Source organism: Cyprinus carpio, chromosome A6 (assembly GCF_018340385.1).
Source record: "Cyprinus carpio isolate SPL01 chromosome A6, ASM1834038v1, whole genome shotgun sequence".
Taxonomy (NCBI): Eukaryota; Metazoa; Chordata; class Actinopteri; order Cypriniformes; family Cyprinidae; genus Cyprinus; species Cyprinus carpio.
In genome coordinates, this window is record NC_056577.1 from 7,363,002 (window position 1) to 7,389,995 (window position 26,994).

General features: G+C 34.7%; 3 protein-coding genes and 1 long non-coding RNA gene across 8 annotated transcripts; 2 read left to right on the forward strand and 2 right to left on the reverse strand.

Moving 5' to 3' along the window:
- Positions 1-773: 773 nt before the first annotated feature.
- Positions 774-2,902, reverse strand: cep20 (centrosomal protein 20). Of its 2 annotated transcripts, none has more exons than XM_042757783.1 (5): positions 2,786-2,902; positions 2,361-2,558; positions 2,191-2,275; positions 1,252-1,409; positions 774-1,127 (listed from the first exon to the last, which is right to left on the reverse strand). In XM_042757783.1, the coding sequence occupies exons 1-4, from the start codon at positions 2,811-2,813 to the stop codon at positions 1,259-1,261; spliced, it is 462 nt and encodes a 153-aa protein (XP_042613717.1). In that variant the 5' UTR covers positions 2,814-2,902; the 3' UTR covers positions 774-1,127; positions 1,252-1,258. The 2 variants fall into 2 exon arrangements, with proteins under 2 accessions (XP_042613717.1, XP_042613718.1); XM_042757784.1 differs by having other exon boundaries at positions 1,252-1,388; positions 2,786-2,828.
- LOC109091809 (ubiquitin-conjugating enzyme E2 G2-like) lies at positions 2,575-9,965 on the forward strand. 3 transcript variants are annotated; one of them, XM_042757782.1, is made up of 6 exons: positions 2,575-2,593; positions 4,127-4,162; positions 4,291-4,336; positions 5,386-5,504; positions 7,997-8,137; positions 8,984-9,965. In XM_042757782.1, coding segments are annotated over exons 3-6 (375 nt in total). In that variant the 5' UTR covers positions 2,575-2,593; positions 4,127-4,162; positions 4,291-4,334; the 3' UTR covers positions 9,097-9,965. The 3 variants fall into 3 exon arrangements, with proteins under 3 accessions (XP_042613716.1, XP_018961143.2, XP_042613715.1); XM_019105598.2 differs by lacking the exon at positions 2,575-2,593 and adding an exon at positions 3,587-3,810; XM_042757781.1 differs by lacking the exon at positions 2,575-2,593 and adding an exon at positions 4,013-4,031.
- A 2,827-nt stretch (positions 9,966-12,792) lies between these two features.
- Positions 12,793-26,759, forward strand: LOC109091808 (thrombospondin-type laminin G domain and EAR repeat-containing protein-like). Of its 2 annotated transcripts, XM_019105596.2 has the most exons (12): positions 12,793-13,475; positions 16,201-16,421; positions 17,934-18,160; positions 18,402-18,492; positions 18,601-18,757; positions 19,771-19,902; positions 20,700-20,932; positions 22,276-22,465; positions 23,002-23,234; positions 24,620-24,798; positions 24,894-24,995; positions 26,023-26,759. In XM_019105596.2, the coding sequence occupies exons 1-12, from the start codon at positions 13,283-13,285 to the stop codon at positions 26,174-26,176; spliced, it is 2,112 nt and encodes a 703-aa protein (XP_018961141.2). In that variant the 5' UTR covers positions 12,793-13,282; the 3' UTR covers positions 26,177-26,759. The 2 variants fall into 2 exon arrangements, with proteins under 2 accessions (XP_018961141.2, XP_042613722.1); XM_042757788.1 differs by lacking the exon at positions 12,793-13,475 and having other exon boundaries at positions 16,152-16,421.
- LOC122145265 lies at positions 18,145-20,848 on the reverse strand. Its single transcript, XR_006160211.1, has 3 exons — positions 20,749-20,848; positions 18,565-18,763; positions 18,145-18,490 (listed from the first exon to the last, which is right to left on the reverse strand). It is a non-coding gene; the product is annotated as an uncharacterized LOC122145265 (long non-coding RNA).
- Positions 26,760-26,994: the final 235 nt, after the last annotated feature.

Sequence of the window (26,994 nt, forward strand, 5' to 3'; positions counted from 1 at the left end):
ACTGTGCATGTAATTTCCTGTTTTTGCATGTCCACGATTAAGCAAAGCCACTGTGCTTGTGACACTGTAAGAGGTACTGTATGCACCTTGTAGTAAGATTTTGTCTGTATGTACACATTATTTTATAGGGTCATATGTGTTTGGATATATTTGTCCTCATTGGAACGCAGTTCCAACTTAGCAGCAGGAGAGCAAGCAAATATTTGTCTATTCATGTGTATTCAAATTGTTTCACATGATCTGTCTGTTGATGATAACCTTTTACTGAAAGAAAATGTATGACAATATTCTGGGAAAACTTCAACATCTGCCTTTCAACAAACTGCTTTATTACCCTTGATCTGTGTTCATATTCAGCGCGAAATGCTAAACATATCAGTTGAAGTATTCAGTGAGTATGAAGTGACTTTCCTTTTAAGGAAAATTGGGAAATTTGAAGAACTTGGCAATGGATGATGTTTACAGTGTTTGTGAGCTTTGCTGCTTTAAGGTGAAAGAAAACCAAACATGTAACAACACAACTGAGATTCTCAATGAGAAGTACTTGGAAACTAAAGCAAGAATAATTAAAACATGTTTTCTGTATAAAGCTAGCCAACAATCCAGGCTTGTTTTTGTAGTTTTTGCCTTATAAGATAAACAATCAAAGCACTTATCTTAAGAGTAGCGTAACATTATCAATTCAGATAGCAGAAATTACCGTAATTTGCATACTTTATCATTGTTGACATAAATTAAAAATAAATCGTTGCACAAAAAAATAAGGCTGCTGCTATTTTACGGCAAATCTAAATTTAATATTGCACATAAATTTTAAAAGAAGAGGATTCAAACATATCAAATTAAAAAATCAGGTAACTGGATGTCAAGACTATTTAAATTTATTATATGAGGACTATGACTATATATTGTAATATACTGTATTGTTTGCACAGCTTAGAAGAACAATCACAATGGTTTTATTCATAAAACTATTACTAGGAGTACAAAAAGCAACATCAAAAAAATATAAAAGAAAATACATTCAATTTCTATCACTAGAGTAAGCTGGACAGAATATTTTGGGCTCTTTATGGATAATTGTTTTAATTGTGATCATATGACTTCCTCTTGAGATCGCTGCAGAGCTGGAAAAACAACAGAAACAGCCAATGGGATGCAAGTTTTCAGACTTATGAAACTAAAAATTGCATTTGTTAATCTTTACATTAAATATGTAAATGCAAAGTCAAACCCAAGCCCTCTCTTTACCTCAGTGTTATGACTCTGCATTACGATGGCCGTGTGGTTCTTGTGAAGACACTGTTGCTGAGCCCCTTAGGAAGAGTTTTCCTTTGTGCTCTCCCTTACTGCTAAGGAAATGATGGAGCAATCCATACAACAATGGCCTAAAAAACACCAAGACAGAGCTATAAAAAAAAAGCATAAAAGAATGGTTCACCCAAAAATAAAAATTCAGTTTTTAGAGCTTGAAAGAACCTGGTCACCATTCACTTTCACTGCATGGAAAAGAGCAGCTTGCACATTCTTCCGAAATACCTCTTTTTATGTTCCACAGAAGAAAAAAGGTCAAAGGCCGAGTAAATGATGACAGGATTTTTGGTGGAACTATCCCTTTAAGTTTAGATAAAGTGGTAAAAGCGATTATTCAAGTAAAAAAACAACAGAGATTGCTCTGATCAAGCAGCTTTATAGTTATGCTTGGATCAAGAAACTCATTCATGCAGTAGTTACATCTAGACTCGACTACTGGAGTAGTGTTTTGGCTGACTTACCAAAGAGCTCAATCCAACATTTACAATGAGTTACGAATGCAGCAGCAAGAGTGCTTCCTCGTACTAGACTGAAGAATCACATTCAGCACTTAAATCACTTCACTGCCTATACTTGTGTCTCACTAAATGGATTTAAGAGCCTCCTAGTACATTTTTAAAAGTCTTTGTGGTATTGCATCAGCATTCCTTGCTGGTTGTAGTTAAAACAAGGCTGAAAGCATATAATAGTTCATATATTTGATATAGTATATTTGGTTAAGTGTTAGTTAAGTGTTAACAGGCACCAAACTCCCTCACAGTAGTGACCCTGGGCTATCTTCATCGTTGTGCCTTGCACATACAGTAACTACAAGTTCAAGTTCTCATGTGCTCAATAAATAAAAAGTTGTACTTATTTGTCACAAATCATACTTACACTGCTTTGGCACTTGAATCTTCTGCGACGTTGAGCTCACTGGCCACGAACTCCCGATCTAGGGGAACTTCAGGCTGACCTGATTCTGAGATGCATTGTTTTAAATTATTTAACGTTCAAAAGTTTTTTTTTTTTATAATATATTTCAGTTGTTAGGTGTAATAGAGCACCTGCGGTCAGCACCGATGCAGTGTATCGATACTTGTTGAACTCCAGGTATTCTCGGATCAGTTCATTGATCAGCAGGTTCTCGTGGCTCAGCGGCGGGCGCGGCGCGCTCTCATCGTCCAGCGCGCTGAACACCTCCGCCCGGATCCTCGCCTTCAGCTGCCCGAGGACCCCACGGGCCTCCAGCGTCTCTCTCAAAGCTACAGATCGTTCATTTGAAAGCCAGAGAGCGAAAGTGAGTTGGGCTAAGCTGCACAAACATAGAATACACAACTGTGGAGAGACTTGGTGGTTAGGTTTAAACATCTAACATCATTAATAACAAACCCGACGGCTGTAGATTTGTTATAAAACAAACACGCAAAATAATCATAACCTTGGCCCAACGACATGATGCAATTTTGTCAGTTTATGAGAATTAGCTCACCGCTTTTCAACTCTGTGATGGTTGCCATTGAAACAGTTCTGCACTTTTAGACGCTTCCGCTAGAGGTCAGCGTGGCTCTTACTACGTTTGTACTAAAGCTTAGCCGTTCCACTCTAGTACGGGACCAAATAGCAAGTGCACATTTATTTATTTTTGTATAATCATTATCATCATCATCAATGTAATTAAGTAAATAATTAATAAATGATGGATCTCCATATTCTTAAAACCAAACAATATTATTCAATTAAAAAAAAAAAAAACTTTAATAATCTCTATTTACACACTTATTACACAGAAAACTTAAACAAACAAACAAATAAATATTAAATACACTTAATAGACATTTTTTTAAACATATTGTGGAAGTAATTTAAAGTGTTTTAGGGCATTCCTTTAAAGATTAAACTAAAATAATAATAATAAATCTTCTTGTTTTTCATTAGAGAAATTAAATTCAAACAGTAATAGTTTTGATTAAAAAAAAAAAAACTTGTATTAAACTTCTTCAAATAGTAACAGGCATTATAACTGTTAAACACAAATCCAAGCAGCATACATAAAGATATAAAATGAAATAAATAAATAAATATACAAATGATTAAAATTGATAAAATTACAAATGATGAATATTAAATAAACTTCATATATATTTAATCAATAAATATTGTGCAAGTAATTCAGAGAGTTTTAGGGCTGTTTTCAGCTGTTTTAAATGTTATTTATTTTCTAAAATTAAATTAAACAATTTATTATTTTTTTCTCAGTAACAGTGAAAAAAAAAAAAAAAAAAAAAAAAAAAAAAAAAAAAAAAAATCTGTGACGGATCATGCGACGTCATGCGGAAGTGAAGATCGAGTGGAAAATTTTCCGCTCGCGAAGTTCTTTGCTCGCTTTTGTCCCGGAAGAACAAGATTTCTCGTCGTGTCAGTTGTCGTCACCCATCGTGCCTAAGCAACTTCTGTCTCTATCAGGCTGGAAAATGGCTGGAACAGCTTTAAAAAGACTCATGGCTGAATACAAACGTAAGTCAAGTCTTTGATTACACTTAATGCCGTGCAATGCTGGCGCTTGTGAACGGTGCATTTTACACTATTTTGGTAGCAACAGTTTGGCAGCTGTAGATACTTCCAGAACTTCAGCAACATATACTGACAGTGTGAATTATTAAAACGATTTCAGTCAGTAAATTAACAGAAGTGTCACCAAACACACTGAAACTGTCTAGTGTCGCCACTGCAGGAAAGTGTGTGATGCTTGTCTTTTCTTATATAACGTTACATTTCCTGTTGAACATAATTATATGGATACAGTTTGCTCAACGTATTTCTTTCTTTCCAGAACTAACCCTCAACCCTCCAGAGGGGATTGTGGCAGGTAAGAAGTAGGCCAGTCACTGAACTGCTCCATTCAATCTTAATAATAATTTTACTTCAAACATGTATTGATTTATCTGTATAAGAAAATAATTAATTAATTAATGAGACTTATTTAATCACCTACAGGGCCTGTAAACGAAGAGAATTTCTTTGAATGGGAGGCTCTGATTATGTAAGTATTACCCATAGACTGTAAAAAAGACTTTTAGTGAGCGTTTTTTCTCTCTCTCTCTTTTGATCGATTCCTCCAGGTAAAAAAAGAAAAAAGAAAGCGTAATTGTGATTTTTCATTTCACAGATTAATTTTTTTATCTTGCAAAAAGTCTGAAATCTGAGTGTATATCTCACGACTCTGAGTTTATAGCTTTCCTTTTATTTATTTATTTATTTTTTTACTTTTTTCCCCTCAGAATTCTGAGTTTGCTTTGCACAATTCTTACAAATGTCACAATATTGTCTGCAAAGTCTCAAAACCTATTATATTATGCTATGCCATACATATTCTAGGCTCAGAATCCAATAGAACACCTTTTTTATATTAAAAAGGGAACATATTTCTTCCAGGGATGTTTTTGCTGTCACTTTTTTTGCAGCTTTCTTTTCTTTTTATTCGTTCACAGCGTGCACAGCTGTTCGTTCACTAGCATTTCATCGGTGAAGGGACATTAAGTAAAGATAACTGATTTTAGATAAGACCAAACCATTTGTCCTCCGGTAATGCAAACTGGTGGTTTGATCAGTGGTTTAAGTTTTTAAGTGAAACTAAGAGCCAATCAAAATAAGGAACAGTGTCCCTAGCAGCTCCCTGACAGCTGTTCCACAGATACGGAAGTGTGTTCATTTGTGCGCTTCTCATCACGATTTACCAATCAATATCTGCCCATAGAAACAGTATTTGATAGACAGCTGGATATGGTTAATAAACAGAAAGAGATTTGCATGTGAGATGAGCCTTTGAGAACGATTCCATGAAGTTCTGCCACCGCTGTCAGTGCCGGATGAACTTCTGTGATTTAATAATTAAGATGTACAGGAGTTTTATTTTTTTATGCTGAAGGCTGCAAATCCTATTTGAGTTATTCTCATTTAGACTGAAGTTTGTGTATAATCCAGGTATATACTTTGAGCAGAAGTTATTTACATGTCTGAGAAACTTCCTGTGCAACTCCCACGTAGGTTCATCTAATTCCGGATGCTAAAGATTTTGTTTTCTTATTGTAGGGGACCAGAGGACACATGTTTTGAGGGCGGTGTGTTCCCTGCCATCCTCAGTTTCCCTTCAGACTACCCCCTCAGCCCTCCCAAGATGAAGTTCACCTGTGACATGTTTCATCCGAACAGTGAGTGCTACAAACATTCAGCATTCACACAGTGTGTGTGAGGTTACACATGACTGCTATGATGCACTCTAATTCATTTAAATTTTAACCAATTTTAATGTCAAGTTTCTTGATGCGGTTATTTATTACAAAATATTCACATTTAGATTAGAAATTATTTTATTATTTTATAAGTTGTTTGTATAGTAATTGGATAATATAGAATGTTCATAATTCAGTGTTTTCATCAGCCTTGATTTCCGCTTGTTACTTGCATTGAAAAGACACAATATTTTCACAATTAATTCTAATAATTTTAAACCCTGCCAGTTATTATATATAAATCAAATAATGCAACAGCGAAAAAGAAATGACAGCATTTTTGGGTGCACATTAAACAGTGAAACTCAAGTCTACTTATAGTTTTTCACCAAAATAAATGCTTGAAATTTTACATTACAAAATGCTTATTGAGCAACAAATGAGAATATTAGAATGATTTCTGAAGGATCATGTGACACTGAAGACTGGAGTAATGATGTGGATAATTCAGCTTTGCCCTCACAGGAATACATTACATATACATATATTGGTGAGCATAATAATAAAATGTTAAATTATCATTGGTAGTGTACAAGAGTACAATGAAACATCTGGCATGTAATATATTGTATAAACCTTTATGTGCATTTATTGGATATTTAACAATCACTCTGCAGATGAAACTATCCACTTTATTAGGGTTGCACAATTAATCCAAATTAAATCGCAAAGGCAATAAATCGCGATTAGGCAGAAGCTGCGATTGTCATGCGTATCTTTCAGTGAAGCACGTTTCTGTGATCAGCAGTAAATCTCCATCCAAAGACCAGAGGTCGCTATCGTGCTGAAAATCCAAATATGCCCCGAAGAAGAGTTCCAGGAAATGCCTATAGCTGCAGCTGAATAAACAGAAGATTTAACTGCTTTCATTGATTCAACGTGACTAATAAACACACGACTACGGCAATATACGGTTTATTTATTTTCATCATAATAAATTACATCTATAATGAAATGCTAATCGACATAGCCTTTATCACTGCTTAGAATACAATGAAATATTGTGTGCCTTAATTATTCCGCTTAAGAAGCCACATCATCACACAGAAGGATTTATTTTAAACACTCGACTGACGTTATGAAGTGAATTTGGAGTTAAAACATGTTATTAAATGCGGTATTTTCACGTGCTCTCAGATGGAGCAGCATTTACTACACACAGCTGTCATAATCGAGAACGATTTAATTGATTTCATAATTCTACAATTCAATCGTCTGCGATTATGAACGCGATTTTGCATAGCTTGTCAGAGAACTATGGCTCTGCGTAGTGAATGCTGCTCCACCTGAAAGCAGGTGATGGAGATTTACTGTTAATCACAGAACCAGCTTTACTGACTAAATTATAGGGTGTTCCTGTGGCTCAGTGGTAGAGTATTGCTTTTGCAGCGTAGAAGGTCATGGGTTCAATTCCCAGAGAACACACATACTGGTAAAAAAAAAAAAAAATGTATAGCCTGAATGCACTGTAAGTCGCTTTGGATAAAAGCGTCTGCTAAATGCATAAATGTTAAAATGCATAAAATGTTAAATGTGCATGACAATCGCAATGAATCGTGTGCGATTAATCGTGCAGCCCTACACTTTATGATTTGCAGTGTTAGGGGAGCCTCCAGGAGCAGGAACACTTTTCTAATGCATTTATAGTCTTTAGACATAGAGGAGCTTAGACTAAGAATTGGAGTCCTAAAGTGTCTTTATGATCTGCTGGTGGATGTGTGGACACGGTGTTCAGGGAAGTGGGCCTAGATAAAGGTCTTCCTGCAGGTCACAGATAGCAGCAGAGCAGCCTACAGTCCTCTGATGGTGCCGGGGCTCTGGAGGCGGTTATCAGAGCTGGACGGCTCAGATTCTGATCACTGTCCTCAGTTGTGGAGATAACATCAGCCGTGCTGTTGTTGGGTGGGTGATATCGTGCGGGGGTGGATAAATTCAGCCCTGATCCAGGGTTAATAAACTTGTGTCCTATACACTCACTCTTCCAAAGGATGACTTGATTGCTTTGTGTGTCTTTAGAAGGGAAACCAATCACGGGTCAGTGCTCATGGAACACTTTAATTGATTTGACAGATTAATCAGTATGTTCTTTTGATCCTTTAAGGATCCTAACATCTGTCAGTCAACTGTTTTTAATCCAGTTTTGGCCTTTTTTAGCTAATTGGGAGAATAGTTCATTCTGTGGGATGAAATGCAGTGAACTGAACCACCCAGTTCGTTTCTGACCTCGACATAATAGAGATGCATACAAAAATGCATATATAATCAAATCGAAAGTTTATTCAAATGTATTCAGTCAACTGGCAATTAAATTAGACAGTAAAAATGTCTAGAGGATAAATTAAAAAGGGAACAGAAATGAACATAACTATTGCAGAACTTTATAAATAGCGTTTATGGTGTGTTTTCTGCAGTTTACCCAGACGGCCGTGTGTGTATCTCAATCCTGCACGCTCCTGGTGACGACCCCATGGGCTATGAGAGCAGTGCTGAGAGGTGGAGCCCCGTGCAGAGCGTGGAGAAGATCCTGCTGTCTGTGGTCAGCATGCTCGCCGGTCAGTCACCATTCACTCCTTCATCACTGAACTGTCCCAAAACTGTGCTGTCTTGATCCTGTTGACTAAAAGTGGCTCCTGGAATCGAAAAGCATCAACATTATATTGAAAAAATTGAATTTTTTTTTTTTGTTTGTTTAATAATAATTTTCTCTCTGGAATGAGGAAAATGCAGTTATAGTCTATTTAGTTTTTCAAAGTTTGGGGTCAGTAAGATTTTAATTATAAAATATATTTGAAACATTTTTAAAGAAATTAAAGGGTCATATCATGCAAAAAGTTAAAAAGCTGTTTGTGCATACAGGAGATCCATAAAGTTGCAAAGATTAAAGTCTCAAACCCGAAGAGATATTCTTTAGAAAAGTGAACGCAGTGGTTAAGTTGTGTTTGCAACACTGTTCCAGAACAGTTCAACCCAAAAATTCAGATGTGTGCAGCGCATTTTATCGGAGGAGAGTTTCCTGAACCTGTTAAGGGGCCTAGCATTTCCGTCACATGCTTGAGGTATTCAGCCAATCACAACGCAATCTGGCTAATCAGAGCATACCGTGCTTTTCAGAACAATGAGCTTTGTAAAAATCGACGCGTTTCAGAAAGGCGGGGCAAAGAGGAGCAAATTTTTAGAGAAGAGAGGAGAAAAAATTTACTTTTATTTTATAAATTGCAGTTTATCCTACTTTTCTAGTGTCTGTTTTCTTTTCTTTTTTGTGCAGTAAGGCACAAACTGACAAAATATATATTGTACTAGTGTGGTAGTAAATCCTAGATTTGGAATGTTAATGCCTTGTATAATTTACATCCTGTGCATGCTTCTTTTTAAATAATTGTAAATATCATCTCCAACAGAGCCCAATGATGAGAGTGGAGCAAACGTGGACGCGTCAAAGATGTGGCGTGAGGACAGAGAGCAGTTCAACCGACTAGCTAAGCAGATCGTGCGCAGATCTCTGGACCTCTGACTCTCCTGTGTACAGACACATTCTCACACTCCAGGAGAGTGAGGATTGACGTTTACAAGGGTTCAAAACTCCCGACGGAAGAGAAGAGTGTCTGTGCTGAGTGTTGTAGTGTACTATCCCCCCCTACCTCCACCAGTATGAGCACTTTATTCCCATCCAGGCTTTCATACTCTTCCCAGTCCTCCCCTCTCCTGTGATTGGGTGGATGCGTTGGACAAATGGGTTTTTAAGAAAAGGGCAAAACATTATACATTCACCGGATAGTGTTCTAAAAGAGAGCCAAGCATCAGTCATTGAAGAAGTACACGAAACAGTTATTCACAGCGTTTTGAGCTGCCGGTTTTTGTCATGCCTGTTACCTGTCCATAGATCCATGAGTTAAGCAAGGGAATGCAGCTTTGGTTTGCTGACAGTATGCTGATGCATGCTTTAATGCCTCATTCTAAAAAAAAAATCGTGAGGCAGTGACTGAGACTATCACATCCACTTTACTTTTTTATGAACAAATTATATTAATGCTCTTTTAGGAATAAGAAAAAAAGATCTTGTCTATGGATGCAAATTCAATAAATGTTCTAATTTAAAAAAAAAAAAAATAACATTTGATTACATGTAATATGAAAATGTTTTGAAATTTGGTAATGCACAGAGAGGTCACTGGTTTTCTTCAATTTCACTTTTTGCTTTTATGGAGGTTTTTAGATTCAGTAGTAACAAGCTGGAATTGTCCAGCCTTGGCAGAAAGTTTGTTTTACACCACCATTACTTTAATTAAAGAATCTTTAAATTCTGTATTTGATATTTTGCCTTTCATCTGTTCTTAAGGATTGTTAAGCCAATAAAATCAATAAATGTTTGTGATTTATGAACCCCTTCTGTTATTTTTATATTAATGCATACAAATCCATAATTGCTTCCAGTACACTTCTGATGCTGCTCCAGCGCAGATGGGGGAAAAAATTCTGCACATAAGGCAAATGTGTCAAATATGTGGGGAAAAATTGCAGTGTTGATTCATTCATACAATATATGAATGAATCAAATTAGGGAAATTACTTATTTAATCAATTCATTTCAGTTTAGTTTGCTTTGACATAAAAATAAAACTCATTTGACTTGCCATATAGAACTTTTTTCTTTCTTTTTTCTTTAAATACACTTCTGTTCAATGCAGCTAGCTATCAGGAGATTTTGGAGCACTTCATGCTTCCATCTGCTGAAAAGCTTTATGGAGATGAAGATTTTGTTTTTCAGCACGACCTGGCACCTGCTCACAGTGCCAAAACCCACTGGTAAATGGTTTACTGACCATGGTATTACTGTGCTCAAAATTGGCCTGCCAACTCTCCTGACCTGAACCCATAGCACCTGAATCTGTGGTGATATTGTGGAGGTTTACTGAAGTTGAGCTCAGGCCACGCAAGAACCCAACAGAGAATCTGGATTGTGAAGAGAAAGTTGAGAGACGAAGCATCCTGGGAGCTCCATAACACCTCAGCCTCCATGCCACAGGCTGATTGCCTCCATGCCACGCCGCATTGAAGCAGTCATTCTGCAAAAGGATTCCCGACCAAGTATGAGTGCATAACTGAACATAATTATTTGAAGGTTGACTTTTTTTGTATTAAAAACACTTTTCTTTTATTGGTCGGATGAAATATGCTAATTTTTTGAGATAGGAATTTTGGGTTTTCATGAGCTGTATGCCAAAATCATCAGTATTAAAACAATAAAAGACCTGAAATATTTCAGTTGGTGTGCAATGAATCTAAAATATATGAAAGTTTAATTTTTATCATTACATTATGGAAAATAATGAACTTTTTCACAATATGCTAATTTTTTGAGAAGGACCTGTATATGTATATTTTTTTTGGGGGGGGGGGGGTGATAATTTTGTTATTAAAAATGTAATGAGAAAAAAATTTACATTTAAAAATGTTTTTGTTAAAATATTGTTGAATATTAAATATTGGGGAAAACAATTTGGCCATCAGTGTATCTTTCAAAATGTCTTGTCAATTTATTGTCAAATATCAGATATTGGGGGTGACAATCTGGCCTTCAAAAATGTTAAATGATCTTTTAAAACTTTGTGAAATGTTGTCAAATATCAATTTGGTGGTGACAATTTGGCCATCGAAAATATGAAAAATTAAAGATGTAACTTTTAAGTTTGTCAAATATTGTGAAATATCAAAATTTGGTCATATCTTCATAACTTCCAAAATAGAGTAATCAAAACTATGAATTAACACAAGTTGAAGTATGAGAACACATGTAATAAAACACCATTTTATGATAAAGGGCTGTCTTGGAAGTCTGATATGGACTTTCCTCTAATGGGATCAAAATTTCATTAGCCTATCTGCAATAAAAATGAAGGTTAGGAAGGAAGGATTGTGTCAGGAGTTCATGAACTGGTTGCAGAGTGCTTTAATATCCACTACATTACAAGTGAACTGTTTGTCAAAGGCCGTTATGCTGCTCACAAAGGAATTTCAATTGCTGTGTTTCTCCCTTTTTAACATCCCTAATGTTCCTTCTTTTCTGCCAGCTTTGATGTGAAAAAGACTTTAAGGGACGAAGGTGAAGTGGGGTCATGTGAGCTGCATGCTGGTCTTAAGCCTCCGATGTTGTTGAGATTAGCACACAAACTATTAGCAAACCTGCTATTGTAGTGAGTGATCATGTATGTTCTGTTTTGAGTGGTCTGTTGCACTTTGTTAAAGATTGCTAAGGCAAGCATCACTATTTCTCATATTTACAGGTAAGGTATCTAAACTGTACTATAGTAGAACTGTAAGACTATTAGCATTTAATGCACAACTTAGCCTATTTGTAGGGTGTAATGTATGTGTTGAAGAACCCTTGCTGTAATACCTGCCTCACTAATTAATCAAACCCACATAATTTAGCAATTAGTGGGTTGTGCATCCCAAAATGTACCAGAAGAAGGAAAGACCGAAATTAACTGCTGGGAAAACTAGGCTGGGATGTAAATAACTTTAATAGAAAATAATTTTAAAAAACATGAAAGCCCACTTCTAAACCCCCTAAACCAACTGTAATGGGGCTTAAGTGAATTGTATGGAAAGATAATATGAATTAACACCAATTTGCCAAAACGTAAAATTGCTTCCAGGAGCCATAATAGTCCGTTGGATGAAACATGAAAATCCCACAGACTTAAATGGAGGGATTTAAGCCATATATTATCTACAGACCAGAATATCATGTTGGGGTGGGCTCTTTTAACTTAGACTAAAAGGTGATCACCTAGCAACCTTCCAGAACACCCTAGCAACGGCAGAGAAATGCCCTATAATTCAGTCATAACACCTTAGCAACTACATAGCAATGGCCGCTAGCAGCAAGTTATGCATGCAGTAAGTTTTGCAAAGGTCAAAAAAAAAAAAAAAAAAAAAACACATTACAAAGTGAGACTGAGAACCAGATCAGGACACAGACACAGATTCCACCCAGAGGCAGAAAATAAAACAGAGAGAGAGAGAGAGAGAAAGAGAGGGAGGAGGGTTATTAAGCAATGAAATACTGAGATTAGGACGCAGGAAATCTCTCTCTCTCTCTCTCTCTCTCTCTCTCTGTCTGTCTGCCTTTCTCTCAGCCTCTGTACCTCCTTCTGAGCCCCTCCTCTCGTGTTGACATGGTTTCATTTGAATGTCTCTCTAAATACACCGATTTTGCCCCTTGAGCTCTCAGTTGTAGTTGTGATCTGTTAGCATGCTCAGTTGACCCTGCAGCTGACAGGTGAATTAGCTGCTGCGTTCTGGATGTCTCTGCGCACATGAACAAAAGGGAAGAAGAGGGGAAAAGCACAGACTTGTGGATGTTCAGGACTTTGATTACAGCTTTCTGAGTATTTTGTATTTAACTGCTTGTTAATGATTAGCACTTAAGTGGATAAGGGAGAACTTTCCTGAGAAGCCGTACAGAAGAACATGAATTTTGATTTAGTTTGTATTGTGTGTTTAGATATCACCCAGTGCAAACATTTGTGAATTTAAAAAAAAAAAAACTTTAAGTAGCTAATGGCTCATTTGTGTTAAACTTATTCTTTTATTAAAATTAAAAAATGAGGGACAGACTCTATTCTGGACAATTCAAGGAACAAAGAATACAGGACATAAAGGCATCTTGACCAGCAGACAAATTTCTGAATTGTATGTTTTGGGCTTTTTTTTTTTTTGTGGCCAATCAAAAGTTTGTAAGGACATTTTTAAAGACAAATCAACATCTAATGGAAGGACAGCATAACTTAGTGCCATCCTTATCCACCCTACTTGCACTGCAGTTGTTTCTGCTTCTTCTGCCACTAACAGAAAGTGTGACCGTAGTGCCATGGAAACCCTGTACAGGTGAGATACCGCACATAACCCTAATTATTTGCTCTCATAAACAGTTTTTTTAATGCAATAGCTGAATAATACTGATTTGCCTTCTCTGTGTTGTATGACAACAAACTGTTAATCTTTAAATCACTGAGTCCTGGTACAACAATCTGTTTATCTCTCTATCAGTAGACATAAGAAAACGTGACTTCCTCCGTAATAAAATTCGATCAAGTCCAGACTGTAAAGATCTTGAATGAAACTGTAAATCCTCAACCTGAGTGTGGATATTGTATGTATAGAAAAGTTGTTCTTCAAATAAGGACAACTAATTTCCCCCATTTCATTCACAATTGTAGGGAAAATTATTATGAAAATTGTATTTTAAATATTTTTAAATTCTAAAGGTTTTGGGGCGAAAACTACTAGATTACAGCAAGAATTTTATTTATCCTAATCACACCCAAATAGATGATATTTTTACACTTTTCACATAATTAATAAATTACTGGTCAATTGGAAATGACGTGAAAAGAAAAACTTTTTTGTTTTCACACACATTTTGTGTTTTATATTTCTCTTTGGGAATTTATTTCATTGACATGGTAGTGTCCTTGGTAGCCACTTTATAAAACTTTATTAGGGACAACTGTTTGTTATGGTGGAAATGACATTGCAGGACAGTCACAATATTGGTAAAAATTTACATTTAATTTTCACACAATAAAATCTGATTCGTTATTATCACACATTCTAATTAAAAACATGGTAGGCATGCATCACACGCACCACCAAAATGTCACTTAAAGGGATAGTTCACCCAAAAATAAAAGTTCTGTCATCATTTACTCACCCTCAAGTTTTTTCCCAAACCTTTATGACTTTCTTTCTTTTGCTGAACATAGAAGATATCTTGAAAAATGTTGGTAATCAAACAATTGCTGGTCCCCACCAACTTCCAAAGTATGGAAAAGTCAACAGAGAACAGAAACTGTTGAGTTACCAACATTCTTCAAAATATCTTTTGTTTTTGGAACAACCTGAGGGTAAGTAAATGATGACAGAAATTCATTTTTGGGTGAACTATCCCTTTAATACAAGAAATGAATGCTTACTAATTTATTAAATCTGTGCCACACAAATGCTTTCACTATGAATGATGGGCAGCTACACAAGACTGGTGGTGTATCCACATTGTCATGCTGATTCACGGCTTGGTCTCTAAAATGGAAAAATGAAAACTCTTCCCAAACCCGGCAAAATCCCTGGGGCTTAAATTCTCCCATTTTCATACCACAAAGGCAATTACATTAGATACCAATGCAAAAGAAATGAGAAAATGAAAAATGCCAATATGAAAAAGAGTTTACCAGAAGACTACCAAAGTAAATTCCTTAAGTGGTATTTTAAAATACTGCTTTTGTATGTCAAGAGCAAACCAACTAAATGGCCGGGCAATGAGCTCAGCAGAAGGACTGTTATTACAATAGAAGCTGTAAATACCACAATAATGTGGATGAACCAAAGAATGCTGAGAATGTTTAGGGAACTGCAGTCCTGTCACCGAAAATCTATAGATGACGTCTCTTTGTTATCAGTGTGTGTGTGTTTTCTCATCTGAAGCATCTACACATTTATCTGTAGTTTGGAAATTAAGAAAGAAAGTAAAAAAATATCCAAGAGTATCAGTTGAAACTTATGCTCTCGTTACTTATGTCACTTTACATATTTAAGATTAAAACAATGTCTATTTTTGAGGAAAACAATGGTCTTATGAAGTCTTTAGACTAATAAATGCTAATAAAAACATTACACGTTTTTAAACCGTGTCATTGTATATACTGTATGAATGAAAGTAAATCAAAGTTTAGGCCAGGTTTTTGTAAAGTCTGTGAACCTGGGAGAGCTGATAAATATTGTCTCCCCCTCTTTCCTCTGTATATTTTGCATGGAAGGCAATTTGCATACTTTGGGAGATAAACTATATCAAGAGCTATTCCCATCTGCAGATGCAAAAATATATTGGCCACCAAAAGTATTCAGATTCCTAAGCCACATGAATGGATTTATATAGCCTTCAAGTAGCTTAAACAGCAATGCCAAGGTCATGGGTTTGAGAGAGAGGGCAATGTTAAATGAAATGTAAATCACTTTGAATAAAAGTGCCTACCAAATGCATAAAAGTAAATAGCATTAAATAACAATGTATAAAATCAGATGCTATTTGATGGCACAAGCACACTTTTCAAGCATGCCATTTATCAAAAGGATATTTGTTTTCAGGTTTTAAATGATGCAACTATGCTCAAAATGAACATAAAAAATAATTTTGGACACTTACTGGTTATCAAACTTAATTGAATCAAGGTAGTCTGTAATACCTGGAGAAATCCATCCATTAGCATTCCCATTTTTGATGGAAGTAATTCAGTTGGAGCAGACAAACTCGGAAGTATGCAAACTTCTTGCTTCCATCTTCGCTAATGGCCACTCAGTTCTAGGCACAGAAGTTTTTGAGTCAATCACCTGCATAATAAAAGTCATAATTACCACCACAGGACAAAATTATGTCTTGACAATGCTGATTGGCTGATGGTATCAAAAAAACACACACAGTCCAAAACCTTTGACTAACAAGTATGCTGAGCTGGTTTTAAGAGCACAATAAAAAAGTAAATAACTGGAACATGTGCTAATCAGTTAAACATTGTTTCTGGCATGGGGTCCTCAATTTTCTCCTCTCCCTCTTCAGATCTCCATCCAATGGACCTGTTGTCTCGAATCCTGCCCCGTAACGGAGAGGCTCTGGCTGGGGTCCGTATGGTGCAGGAGGGAGGTGCTCGCGGGGTCCAGTTCTTCAGTCCTGCGCAAGCACTCACCTTTCCATCATCTCAACTCTTCATTAACTGCCCTCTCTTCCCTGCAGAATTCTCAATAGTGGCCACTGTGAAAGTGCCTGAAACCAGAATGAAGGTATGCTTATAATGACAGACATTTAAAAGACATGTAATGCACAGCTCCGCAAAGGGTCGAATGCTTATTTCCAGGTCAACTTTATTATAGAAAGTCTCAAAAATTTTACATTTCCTATTTGAGAATAGATATTTTACTCCAGACACAAACAGGGTTGCTTTCAGGTTTATTATATTCATGTGATAATTTCACTAGAACTCGAATTTTTTAATTATTTTGAGATAAGGCATACAATGTAAATAATAATAATAATAATAATAATAATAATAATCATATAATAATAATAATAATAATATATATATATATATATATATATATATATATATATATATATATATATATATATATATATATATATATATAAAATTCAATATTTTTTTCTAATTTTATAGTACTTTTATAGTATTTTATAATACTTGACAAAATATATGTTAACTGAAAATAATTAATTTTATTTTATTTCAACAACGTTTCTCATTTTTATTTACATTAACTTGTACTAAAATAACTAAATCTAAAATAACTAAAATTGAAATATATCTCAGTGATAATAAAATAGCTCGGAATGTGTTAAATTGGAAGAAAAACTTGTCTATAACATGTGTGAACATATTACACATAAATGTAGGCTACTGTAAAACTGCTGGAAATATATTTTCTTGCCACTTGACAGATATTTTGGTAAAAGAAGGTTGAAACTAGATATATTCTACATTTCTAAAATATATTTAATTGAGCTTCACTGTTTACAACATAGAGTTAGCACATACTGAGTTCAGAGAGAGAGGAAGGATAGTTAGGTTTACGTTGTCTTACATTTGATTGTTCGGTTCCCATTGACTTACACTGTGTGGAATATAAAAATATGGATAATTTGAAGACTTTTTTGAAAAAAAAAAAAAAAAAATCTACTCAAATTGTTTTTTTTTTTTTAATATATGCTAACAAAATGTTGTATATTTTTTAGAATATATCTAGTTTCAAGCTTCATTTACCAAAATATCTTTCAAGTGGCAAGAAAATACATTACAGTAGCCTACATTTATGTAGTTTTATTTAATATTTCTTCAAATTTGACATATTCTGTGTTATTTTAGTATCAAGATACTATATTTCTATTTTAGTTCTTTTAGTTTAAGTTAAGTACAACAAGTTAAAGTAAATAAAATAAGAAATGTTGTTGAAATAAAATATGAAATATATATTTTTTTCAGTTAACATTTATTTAAAGTATGGAAATGTTTATATATATATATATATATATAAACACACACAATTTTTATTTATTTATTTTTCTGTATGCCGTATCTTAAAAGATTAGGGAAAATTAGAGTCCTAGTGAAATTATCACATGAATACAGTACACCAGAATTTGAGAACTTGAGTTCAGCTTGAGTTGTAAAAATGTAAAATTTTTGAGACTTTCTATAATAATTAAGTTGACCTGGACACAAGCATCTGACCCTTTGCAGAGCTGTGCATCAGATGCCCCATGTACTTGCTGTCTTTCAGAGAAATGAGTACTTGTTCACTGTGGTGAAGGAGGATGCCAATCAACTCCTGCTTGGCCTGCATTTCTCTAAAGAGAAAGTCCATCTCATCTATCAGGGCTCAGTGGGGAGAGAACGTCTCAGCTTTAAAAGAATCCGCCTGGCGGACAACCACTGGCACAGCATGGTGTTAGCCGTCAGCGGTCACCATGCCACCTTCACCCTGGACTGTGGTGTTCCTCTGGAACTGTGAGTTACAATTTCTTGGCCAAAAGTGCACATACTCTTGCAATGAATTCTTGAGCAATTAACTACAAATTAAATGCAAATTTCATTTTATTACATGTTTTAAGAACAGTGAACCACAACATCTGTTATTTCTAGGGGCAGGATCTTACGAAACCACAAAAATTGAATAGATTCTGAAACGAAATATGTTGCAGTTTAAAGTTTAGTTCTGTGAGTAATGTACTTCCCTGATGGGTTTCAGGGTCCATAAACAGCCTTTTCCCTCTGATCTCAGCACCGATGGTTCCAGGTTCCACATTGGAAGTCGAAGGAAGTGGAAAGGCCTGTTCTCTGTAAAATTTGTATTCTGATATTGCTAATTATTTTGCTTTATTTAAAATATATTAACATACACGCAAACATACCTGTTGGTAAGATGATGATCTGTCTTCTTTCTTAAGGGTTTACTGCGCCAGCTTGTCCTTTTGCCCGGATCAGATGCGACGCCACGTGTTTGTCCCTCTTCCAATCCATCACTGGTTGAGCTTTCTGTCCCTACAATCCTGTCAAACTTGCCAGTGAAATCCCAGATGAATGACGTCTTGCTCCCTCCATATGGTAAAACTAAAAGATTTTAATTCAAATTATGTTAAGGTTAAATATAAAAATCCTAAAATAACAACAAAAACAATAAAAATAAAATAAATATATTTAACTAAAATATCAAATAAATACATACATGAAATAGAATTAATTAAATTAAATAGAAATTTAATTATTTTATAAATATTAACAAATATGATTATAAAGTTTGCGATAATTGAATAGCGTCTTAATTTTGGTCTGTTTGTCACACAAAGTCATTATTAAATATTATGATATAAAATTATATTATTTATATTATATTACAAAAAAATGTGTTCTATATATACATATATGATTAAGGCCATAATAAAAATGAAAACAGAAAATAAGTTGGTTAAACATATCAATATTGCCAATCCTAACATTGAGTTACAATGAACCATTACAAAAATTATAATTTTTTTTATCATGACTGGAGCCATGGACAACATTTTGAAGAAAAGAACAGATCTGTGTTGTGAAAGATCACACCATTGACACATCACCCGTGGTCGGATTGAGTTATGGTCCCAAACTAAACATCTGACACTTATTTCGCTCTAAAAAGGAAAACAGAGTTTCTGCAGCTTGCAGTGAGAGCTGTCAGTGATTGAGTGGGTGTGGGTTTATGCTGGCACACATCTCTGGCATGACAAACAATGCAGTGTTTATATCCTTTGTACTGACAATTTAAATTAGCTAATGGCAACTTTGATCTAGACTGCATACCTTGGTTAATACTTTAACACCCTCACAGCCTGAGCTCGTTAGACATATTGTTTCGTCTGTGATGAAACGCTGAAACACTTGTTTCATATCCATATTCTTTTGATGAGGTAGATCCATTACAATAGTTATCCAATTATATAAAAAATACATATTTTTTTTACTAATCCATTAATCACAGATTTCATAAAATACAATATCATTTAATGCAATTCAAAAAGAAATATTACTTTAATGTATGCATATTTGATCAGGGTTTGCATTCTCACTTCAATGTTCAGAGACGGAGGTCCATGTGACTCTGGGGTCTAAACCAGCATGCACTGTGGCAGAACTGGGACAACTCTGGTTTGACACTCTTAAAAGAGGCCTTTTCCTTTGTGATGGTGCATACTGGCACTCTATGTTGCAAGGTAGGAAACTAAAGATCATTTTGTTTAAAAAATTTTTTATTATTAATATCTTAGGTTTTAAACAAAATGTTTAATTTTAACTTTTATGATTATGACCTGTCAAGACAAATTAAATTTCTTGATATAGCGCTTTTCACAAAACACATCGTTTCAAAGCAGCTTTAGAGAAAATAATTTTGTTAATGTTTGTATTCACATTCACGTTTAGCAGATTAGAGCTGGGCATAATATAGTATACTGTATATTTTGTGACAACAAAGAAAAAAGCAGTTGAGATAAGTTCTATAATATTTCATGGGTATAGCTAGATATACAGTACTTATATATATATGTACGAACATACAAACACACACAGACACACATATATGTATATTATGTATATGTACTTATGCTATATAGTATATTTGGCTTTATGTGAGTTTACTGTATGTATGTGAATAAAGTTGGATATTTAGATTTCTTTATACATACTGTATCAATGCACAGAGCTCTATGATAGAGTTTCTGTGACAGTCTAAACAATCACACAACCGAGAGTCTGCCATTTTAATATAGAAAAAAACATGTTACATTAACCTTTAACATGCAATATTCATATAAATCTCATATCTTATAATTATTCACAACGATACGCATATTGGATCATTTCCTTGATCAAAAAGTACTGTGTCAATGGAGATGATATCAGAGGGTAACACCATGGTATTTTATGATTACCATGAAAAATCCTGGTAATGCCCTTTTGACACCTTTTTGTTTGAATCATGCCATTTGTTTGAATGTTATTCAATCTACAGAGAAAGACAGACTAGACTATGTAGACGATTACCAGGACCTCTACACCACCTCAGAGACTCTGGACATTGAGCTTTTCCAGATCCCCTCTGTTGGGCTGTTTGCTGCTATGGCTCATCGGGCTAACAAGCCGGGCTCTGCCATCTACCGCTGGAACCAGGGCCACTTCCAGCTCTACCAGAACATCAGCACCTTTAAAGCCCAGGCATGGAAGCAATTTACTATAGGGAGGAAGGTGAGAAAAGACAATAATGTTGTCAAAGTCTAAAACTTTTAAGTGGTGCAGCTGTCAAGTAAAAATTTTCCAAACACCATGAATATTGACTTTACACATATTAATCATTATAAGTTAACCGGATAAAAAAATAAATAAATTAAAAAAAAAAAAACCCGGCTTGTTAGCATTTTAATTTTTTCTCTATTACAATATCCAGACAGTTATATCACCTAGACATTTTTGTTTAAAAATTAATTTTAATGAAATTGAAACCGTAAAAGGTGTGTTTATTGCTTAAAGTTTTACCATTTTTAAGTTTTAATTATAATTGTCTTAAAAAAGAACAAAACTTGATAGAACAGAAAAAAATGACAAAATAATCTACAAAATATAATAATTCAGAAAAATAATAGTTCAGAATATATATATATATATATATATATATAATATATAGATATATATATATATAATATATATATTTTAAATATCATGATTAATTTTAAATAAGAATTTGAAAGTATAACATGTTTATTGAAGTCACAGTCTTAAAAAAAGGGTCACATCAGTGACATTGAAACTATGCTAAAGATAGAGGACTTGAATTTGCTGTTAAACAGGCAAGGGTTTGCACAACGCAGCTGTAGAGAGCAATGATTGGCATTTCATTAGGAAATAATTACTGGCAGAAAAAAGCCTGAGGTGAAATGTTAAGGGAGACTTACAGACAGGAATGAGGTAAGGAGCAGGTAAGAACCGCGACTGGATTTAGAGATACACGTGGTTCAGTACCATGAGTGTGATCTGCATGTTTTCCACTCAATCATGCACAAAGCCACAGAGAACAGATGTTACACTGCACTGCGGGAGACAGGTGTGTTTTGATGCGGTGTTTCTTACGCTCAGTACAAACGTATGCAATAACTTTAAATCACTAGTGTAGTCAATCACAGAAATTAATTTCAAGTCTAATGCTTTCCCTTCTCTGAATGAATAATTTTTACACATCTGTCTGTCTGCAGTGGAATGGTTTAGTCTTAATTATATCACACAGATCTTGAATTATAAAGAATAGGAAGCAATAAAAGTTCTTTGTTGAAACCTGCAGCCCTTTACGACTATTATCATCATCATTAAATCACGGAGTTTGTATTTATATCAGTTAAAGCATCACTAAACTCTTCGCCTGAGTGAAATTATGACTCATACTAGCCAGTATATCTACCACCTGATCTTGACACTGTTCTAAATTTAGCGAGCTGTTTTCATGATAGCCAAATGACGGGCTGACTGATAAGTGTAACTCTAGCTCTGTTTGTCTGTATCAGGCTCATTTATCACTGTGTGTGTTGTATGTGTGCCAGATGCTCTTGGCGGTGTCGAACTCTGTGGGCCCAGTGGACGGAGAGCGAGAGCTGTCTGTGATCTATCGGTGGAGTAATAAGAGGCTAAAGTTTGTGCGCTATCAGACCCTGGAGACACACAGCGCTCGTGACTGGGAGTCCTTTCATATTAATAATGAAGCTTTTTTAGCTGTGGCTAATCACAGAACAGGTTGGTCCAACAATGGTGTTCTGGGGCTGAACCAAGCGATTCCTCAATGCCTGGCTAGGCTTATACATAACTGTCCTAGAATACTGTTAAATGGTTCTCAGTTCACCCACTCCATAAATGCTGACCAATAAATCTAAATTCATACTCAGCATCATGTCTTTCCGAGCCCATATTACTTTCTTTGATCTATGCATCACAAAATATTTGACATTTGAAGATACGTTTGCCATACAATGAAAGAATATTGTATGGAAGCCTGTTCTGTCAAAGAATAAAAAATAAAATAAATTTTATCTCACAATTCTGAATTTATATTTATCTATACTCTATATGCTTAGCATAAAAGACTTATTTCAAGTACATGAAAAAAATAACTTAGTTTGGTAGTGTATGGACTGATAAATTTGGAGCCTATGATGGAGTTTAGTAGATTTTTATCAGAATTTCTTTGTATAACTGCTCTTAAATTAGGTGCCAGTAGTTACATTTATTATGATTTTATAACCCTTTCATTATGTTCCTGTCATCTCTTTTAGAGAATGGCAATCACAACATTGACAGCGTTGTTTATAAGTGGAACCCAGGCACCAAGACGTTTGAGGTGAACCAAACCATCTCGACATCAGGAGCATATGACTGGGAGTTTTTCACCATAGGGCCCTACCACTTCCTAGCAGTGGCCAACGCATTTGATGGCAACTCCACCCAAACAGATTCATCAGTCTACATCTGGCTTGGTGGAGCCTTTCAGCTATTTCAGACTATAAGGGTGAGTTTAGAAAGTGATGGACGGATCATTCTGAAACTTGATGATCATATTCATTATGAATGGAAACACTGGTGTAAATGGGGTACATTTCTATACTCAGTAATTGCAGGTAAATAAAGTGGAAAATCATAACAAATGAAAAACGATGAATGATGGACTCATTTAGGTGTTTACCAGTTGCAGCATGTTATTTTAAATTTACCTGACATCTGTTCTCACAGAATCAGCTTCGGGGCATCTGCAGTATTGCTGGGGTTGTTTAAGTATAGCTTTAACCACTATAAAAGACCCTGAACCGCTACTGAAGAGATTTATTGCTTGAAATCCTGTTGTCACAAACATTTCATTCATAACTACAAATGATTTTTACTATTTTAGTGATTTAACACATCATACAGTTATACTTAAAGGAAAGATAAGATAAAGTCTATGTCTATTTAAGTGTATTGGGCTTGGGAAGATGATTTCTGATAAATATCATTTAAAGGAACAGTTCTTTCTTCCATTAAACCCAGGAAAGCTTAGAAACTTGTTGTTCATGAATCTGAGGGATTTATTTACTTATTTATTTTTTAAAATACAACTCAAGTGGACGGTGACACTCCAAAATAAATATTTCAAGCTTTAAAAAGAATAAAAGTAGTCTAAACAATTTGATGTTTGAATTGATAATATAAGTCATCATCCATTTTCTTTGTATGGAAAATAGCAGCGAGAAAAATAATTTTTTTTGGTTTCACAGAGAAGATAAAATTAGGGTGATAATGGCAGAATTTCTTTGGAATATTTATTTCATATAAAAAATTATTAAAATTAGCAATCAGAAGTCCGATGAAAAAATTAATGGCTGCTTTCATTCAAGCCTATAAAAATGTCAAACATTTTCAATCATTGTTGAATTTTCTCTAAATCACTGATCCAAAGTCAACAGACTTAACAAGGCAGAACTATCGCTTGTGATGTTGTCAGATGTTTCAGATGGGAATTTCCCCATGTGCAGATGTGTTTTACAGGAGAAAAAAGAACAAGAAGAGTTTTTTTCTTAGTATCAATCGTTTAGATGATGTTACACTATAATTAAAATCTTGGGATCTTACCATCTAACAAAATCAATGTCATATATGACAGTGATGTGATATGGATCTCATGAAGTTTTGGATGCAGTCACTGTCACTTCAGCAAGACTGTTTCCTATAAATGTGTCAGACACTACAACTTTCTTAACCTAGTATAGAAATACTCCTGAGGTTGAACTTCTAATTATCAGAAATGGTGTAAGCAGCCTTTTGCCTCGAAAAAGGCAATGATAAAAGCCATGGCAGCATGAGTGTTTTGGAAAACTTATCAATTTTTCTTTCTCAACATATATTTGTTCATTTCTCTAGACATTCGGGGCTACAGACTGGGAGATGTTTCAGATTGAAAACAGAGTCTTCCTAGCTGTTGCCAATGGACACATGCTGTGTGAGAGAGGACCAAGCCTCTATACCATCAACTCAACTATATATGAACTTGATGTGACAACCAAGATGTTCCTCAAATTCCAAGACATTGTAACATACAGGTAAGGCCAGAACTATAAACGTTTTTTGGGGGTTGAATCAATAATTATCCACATTTTTTTTTTTTTTTTTTACTTGATTTCCTCATGTATGGCAGCGCGGTGGACTGGGAATTCTTTTCTGTTGGAGATGAACACTTCTTAGTCGTAGCCAACTCTTACGATGGATCATCTTACTCATTGAACAGTGTTATATACAGGTAATGATTGAAAGCTCAAACATTATGCACAGATCATAACTCACAACTTCATTTAAATGTACATGTGCACTGTGGGTGGTTAGTGAAAAATACAGGCATTTGTGTTGATACCACATGTAAAGGCTGGAATACACTCCACAACTTCTAAAATCTAATTTTCTGTGAAAATCTCTTAACTGCACAAAATTGGCAGACAGGCTATGAATTCTGGAACTAGAGTAATCTCTTCCTGATTGTAAATCGTGGAAAAAAAACTGGGCAAAAACCATATAGTGTACTGTATATTTCAGACTTAATTTTATAAGCAGAGCTGGGAAGATATTACTTTTTTTCTATCCCATCCTTCCTTCTACACTTTAATGTAAGAGATAAGAAACCTGTAAAAATCATGGTATCACTAAAAAATCAGATTTTCTGATATACAACAACTTAAGAATTATCTGTAAATCGTGTTCAGTAGTTATATTCTCAAATATTATCAGGATAATATGGAAACCCATTTTACCTTGGATTAAAAAAAATGGAAAAGGTAATTGTGACTTTTTTTTCTCAAAATTATATCTTACATTTGAGTTACAAGAATTACAAGATATGCAAACAGAATTCTGACTGACTTTTTTGCAATTCTGAGTTTACATTTCACAGTTGTTTTTATTATTATTATTATTATTATTTGTGTTTCCATCACAGTATAAATAACAATACCGTTGTTATGTATATAAAAAAAAATCAATTATCTCACATTTTTCTTACAACTGGGAGTTTATATCTCACAATTCTGACTTTTTTCTCATAATTTGGAAGTGGAAAAAAAGTCCAAAAAGAAATATAATCGGAATCACAAGAAAATAAAAATAAAAAATCAGAATTATGAATTATTAAAAAGTGACTTTTTTTTTATTCTGAGGAAGAAATGGGCTTCCATATAGGATAAGATTACAGTATATCAGTGCTATAAACTATAACGTATATTGCAGCAAATGAAGCTCGATTTCTTCTTCAGTTTTATTGTTTTTGTCCTTGATAGATGGCAGGGATATGAGGGATTTGTTCCTGTCCATCGGTTGCCTACTATTGGATGCAGTGACTGGGAGTTCTTTACCTCAGCAGAGGGTTCATACCTGATGTACTCCAGTGCCAAAGCACCTCTCTCCAAAGTCTTCAAGCTGAGGATCCAATGAGGGCACAAAATAAGTTTTTGCTTATTTTTGCCACAGAAGTTGACAGAACTGAATCGTTCTCTTCCACTCTTGACTTCTGCCTTGATTAACACTTTGATGAGAAACTCTTTAATGTCAGAGAAGTCAATCAAGCTGAAAGGGGTGGAATATGGAGTTTGATTCTTCCTGTAAACTACCTCATCTGCATAAAAAGAACCGTCAAGATGCAAGAGAGACTTTCAGTGGCAACTCTCTCAAATGTGTACACAAATCAGTTCAGTTTAAAACTGTTTAAATTACATTGTGGTTGAGCAAAGACTATTCTGTTTCAAGAAGTCAACATCTGTGCACACTGGACATTCTGGGAATACAGAAAGTGAAATGAGGGCACAGAACATTTAGGCTCTGTGTAACTTTTAATAACTTTTATTTACACCATACACTTTCCATAAATAGGGCACACTCATTTGTGGAAAGTGTCATACAATGTTTAATAAAATACTATATCAATAATGTGAAATAATGTAATAATATTATTTATATGTAAAATATTTCCATTTTATACCTCTTGTTCTTTGCACTACAATAAAATCTTACTTAGCTAAAGCTGTTTTATCAATGTTCATGTTTCAGTTTCAAATATTAACATGTACATATATTAATATTATTTTGTATATAGTCCGTTTGTGTATAACAGATTTATTATATAAATATGTAGCTACATAACCCATCAAGCCAAGGAACAGCCATATGATCGGAAATATGTAGTTCTTCTTAGCTAAATAATATTACTTGCGCGAAGGAGGGCCGTTATCATGGAGAACTACAAGTACCACAAT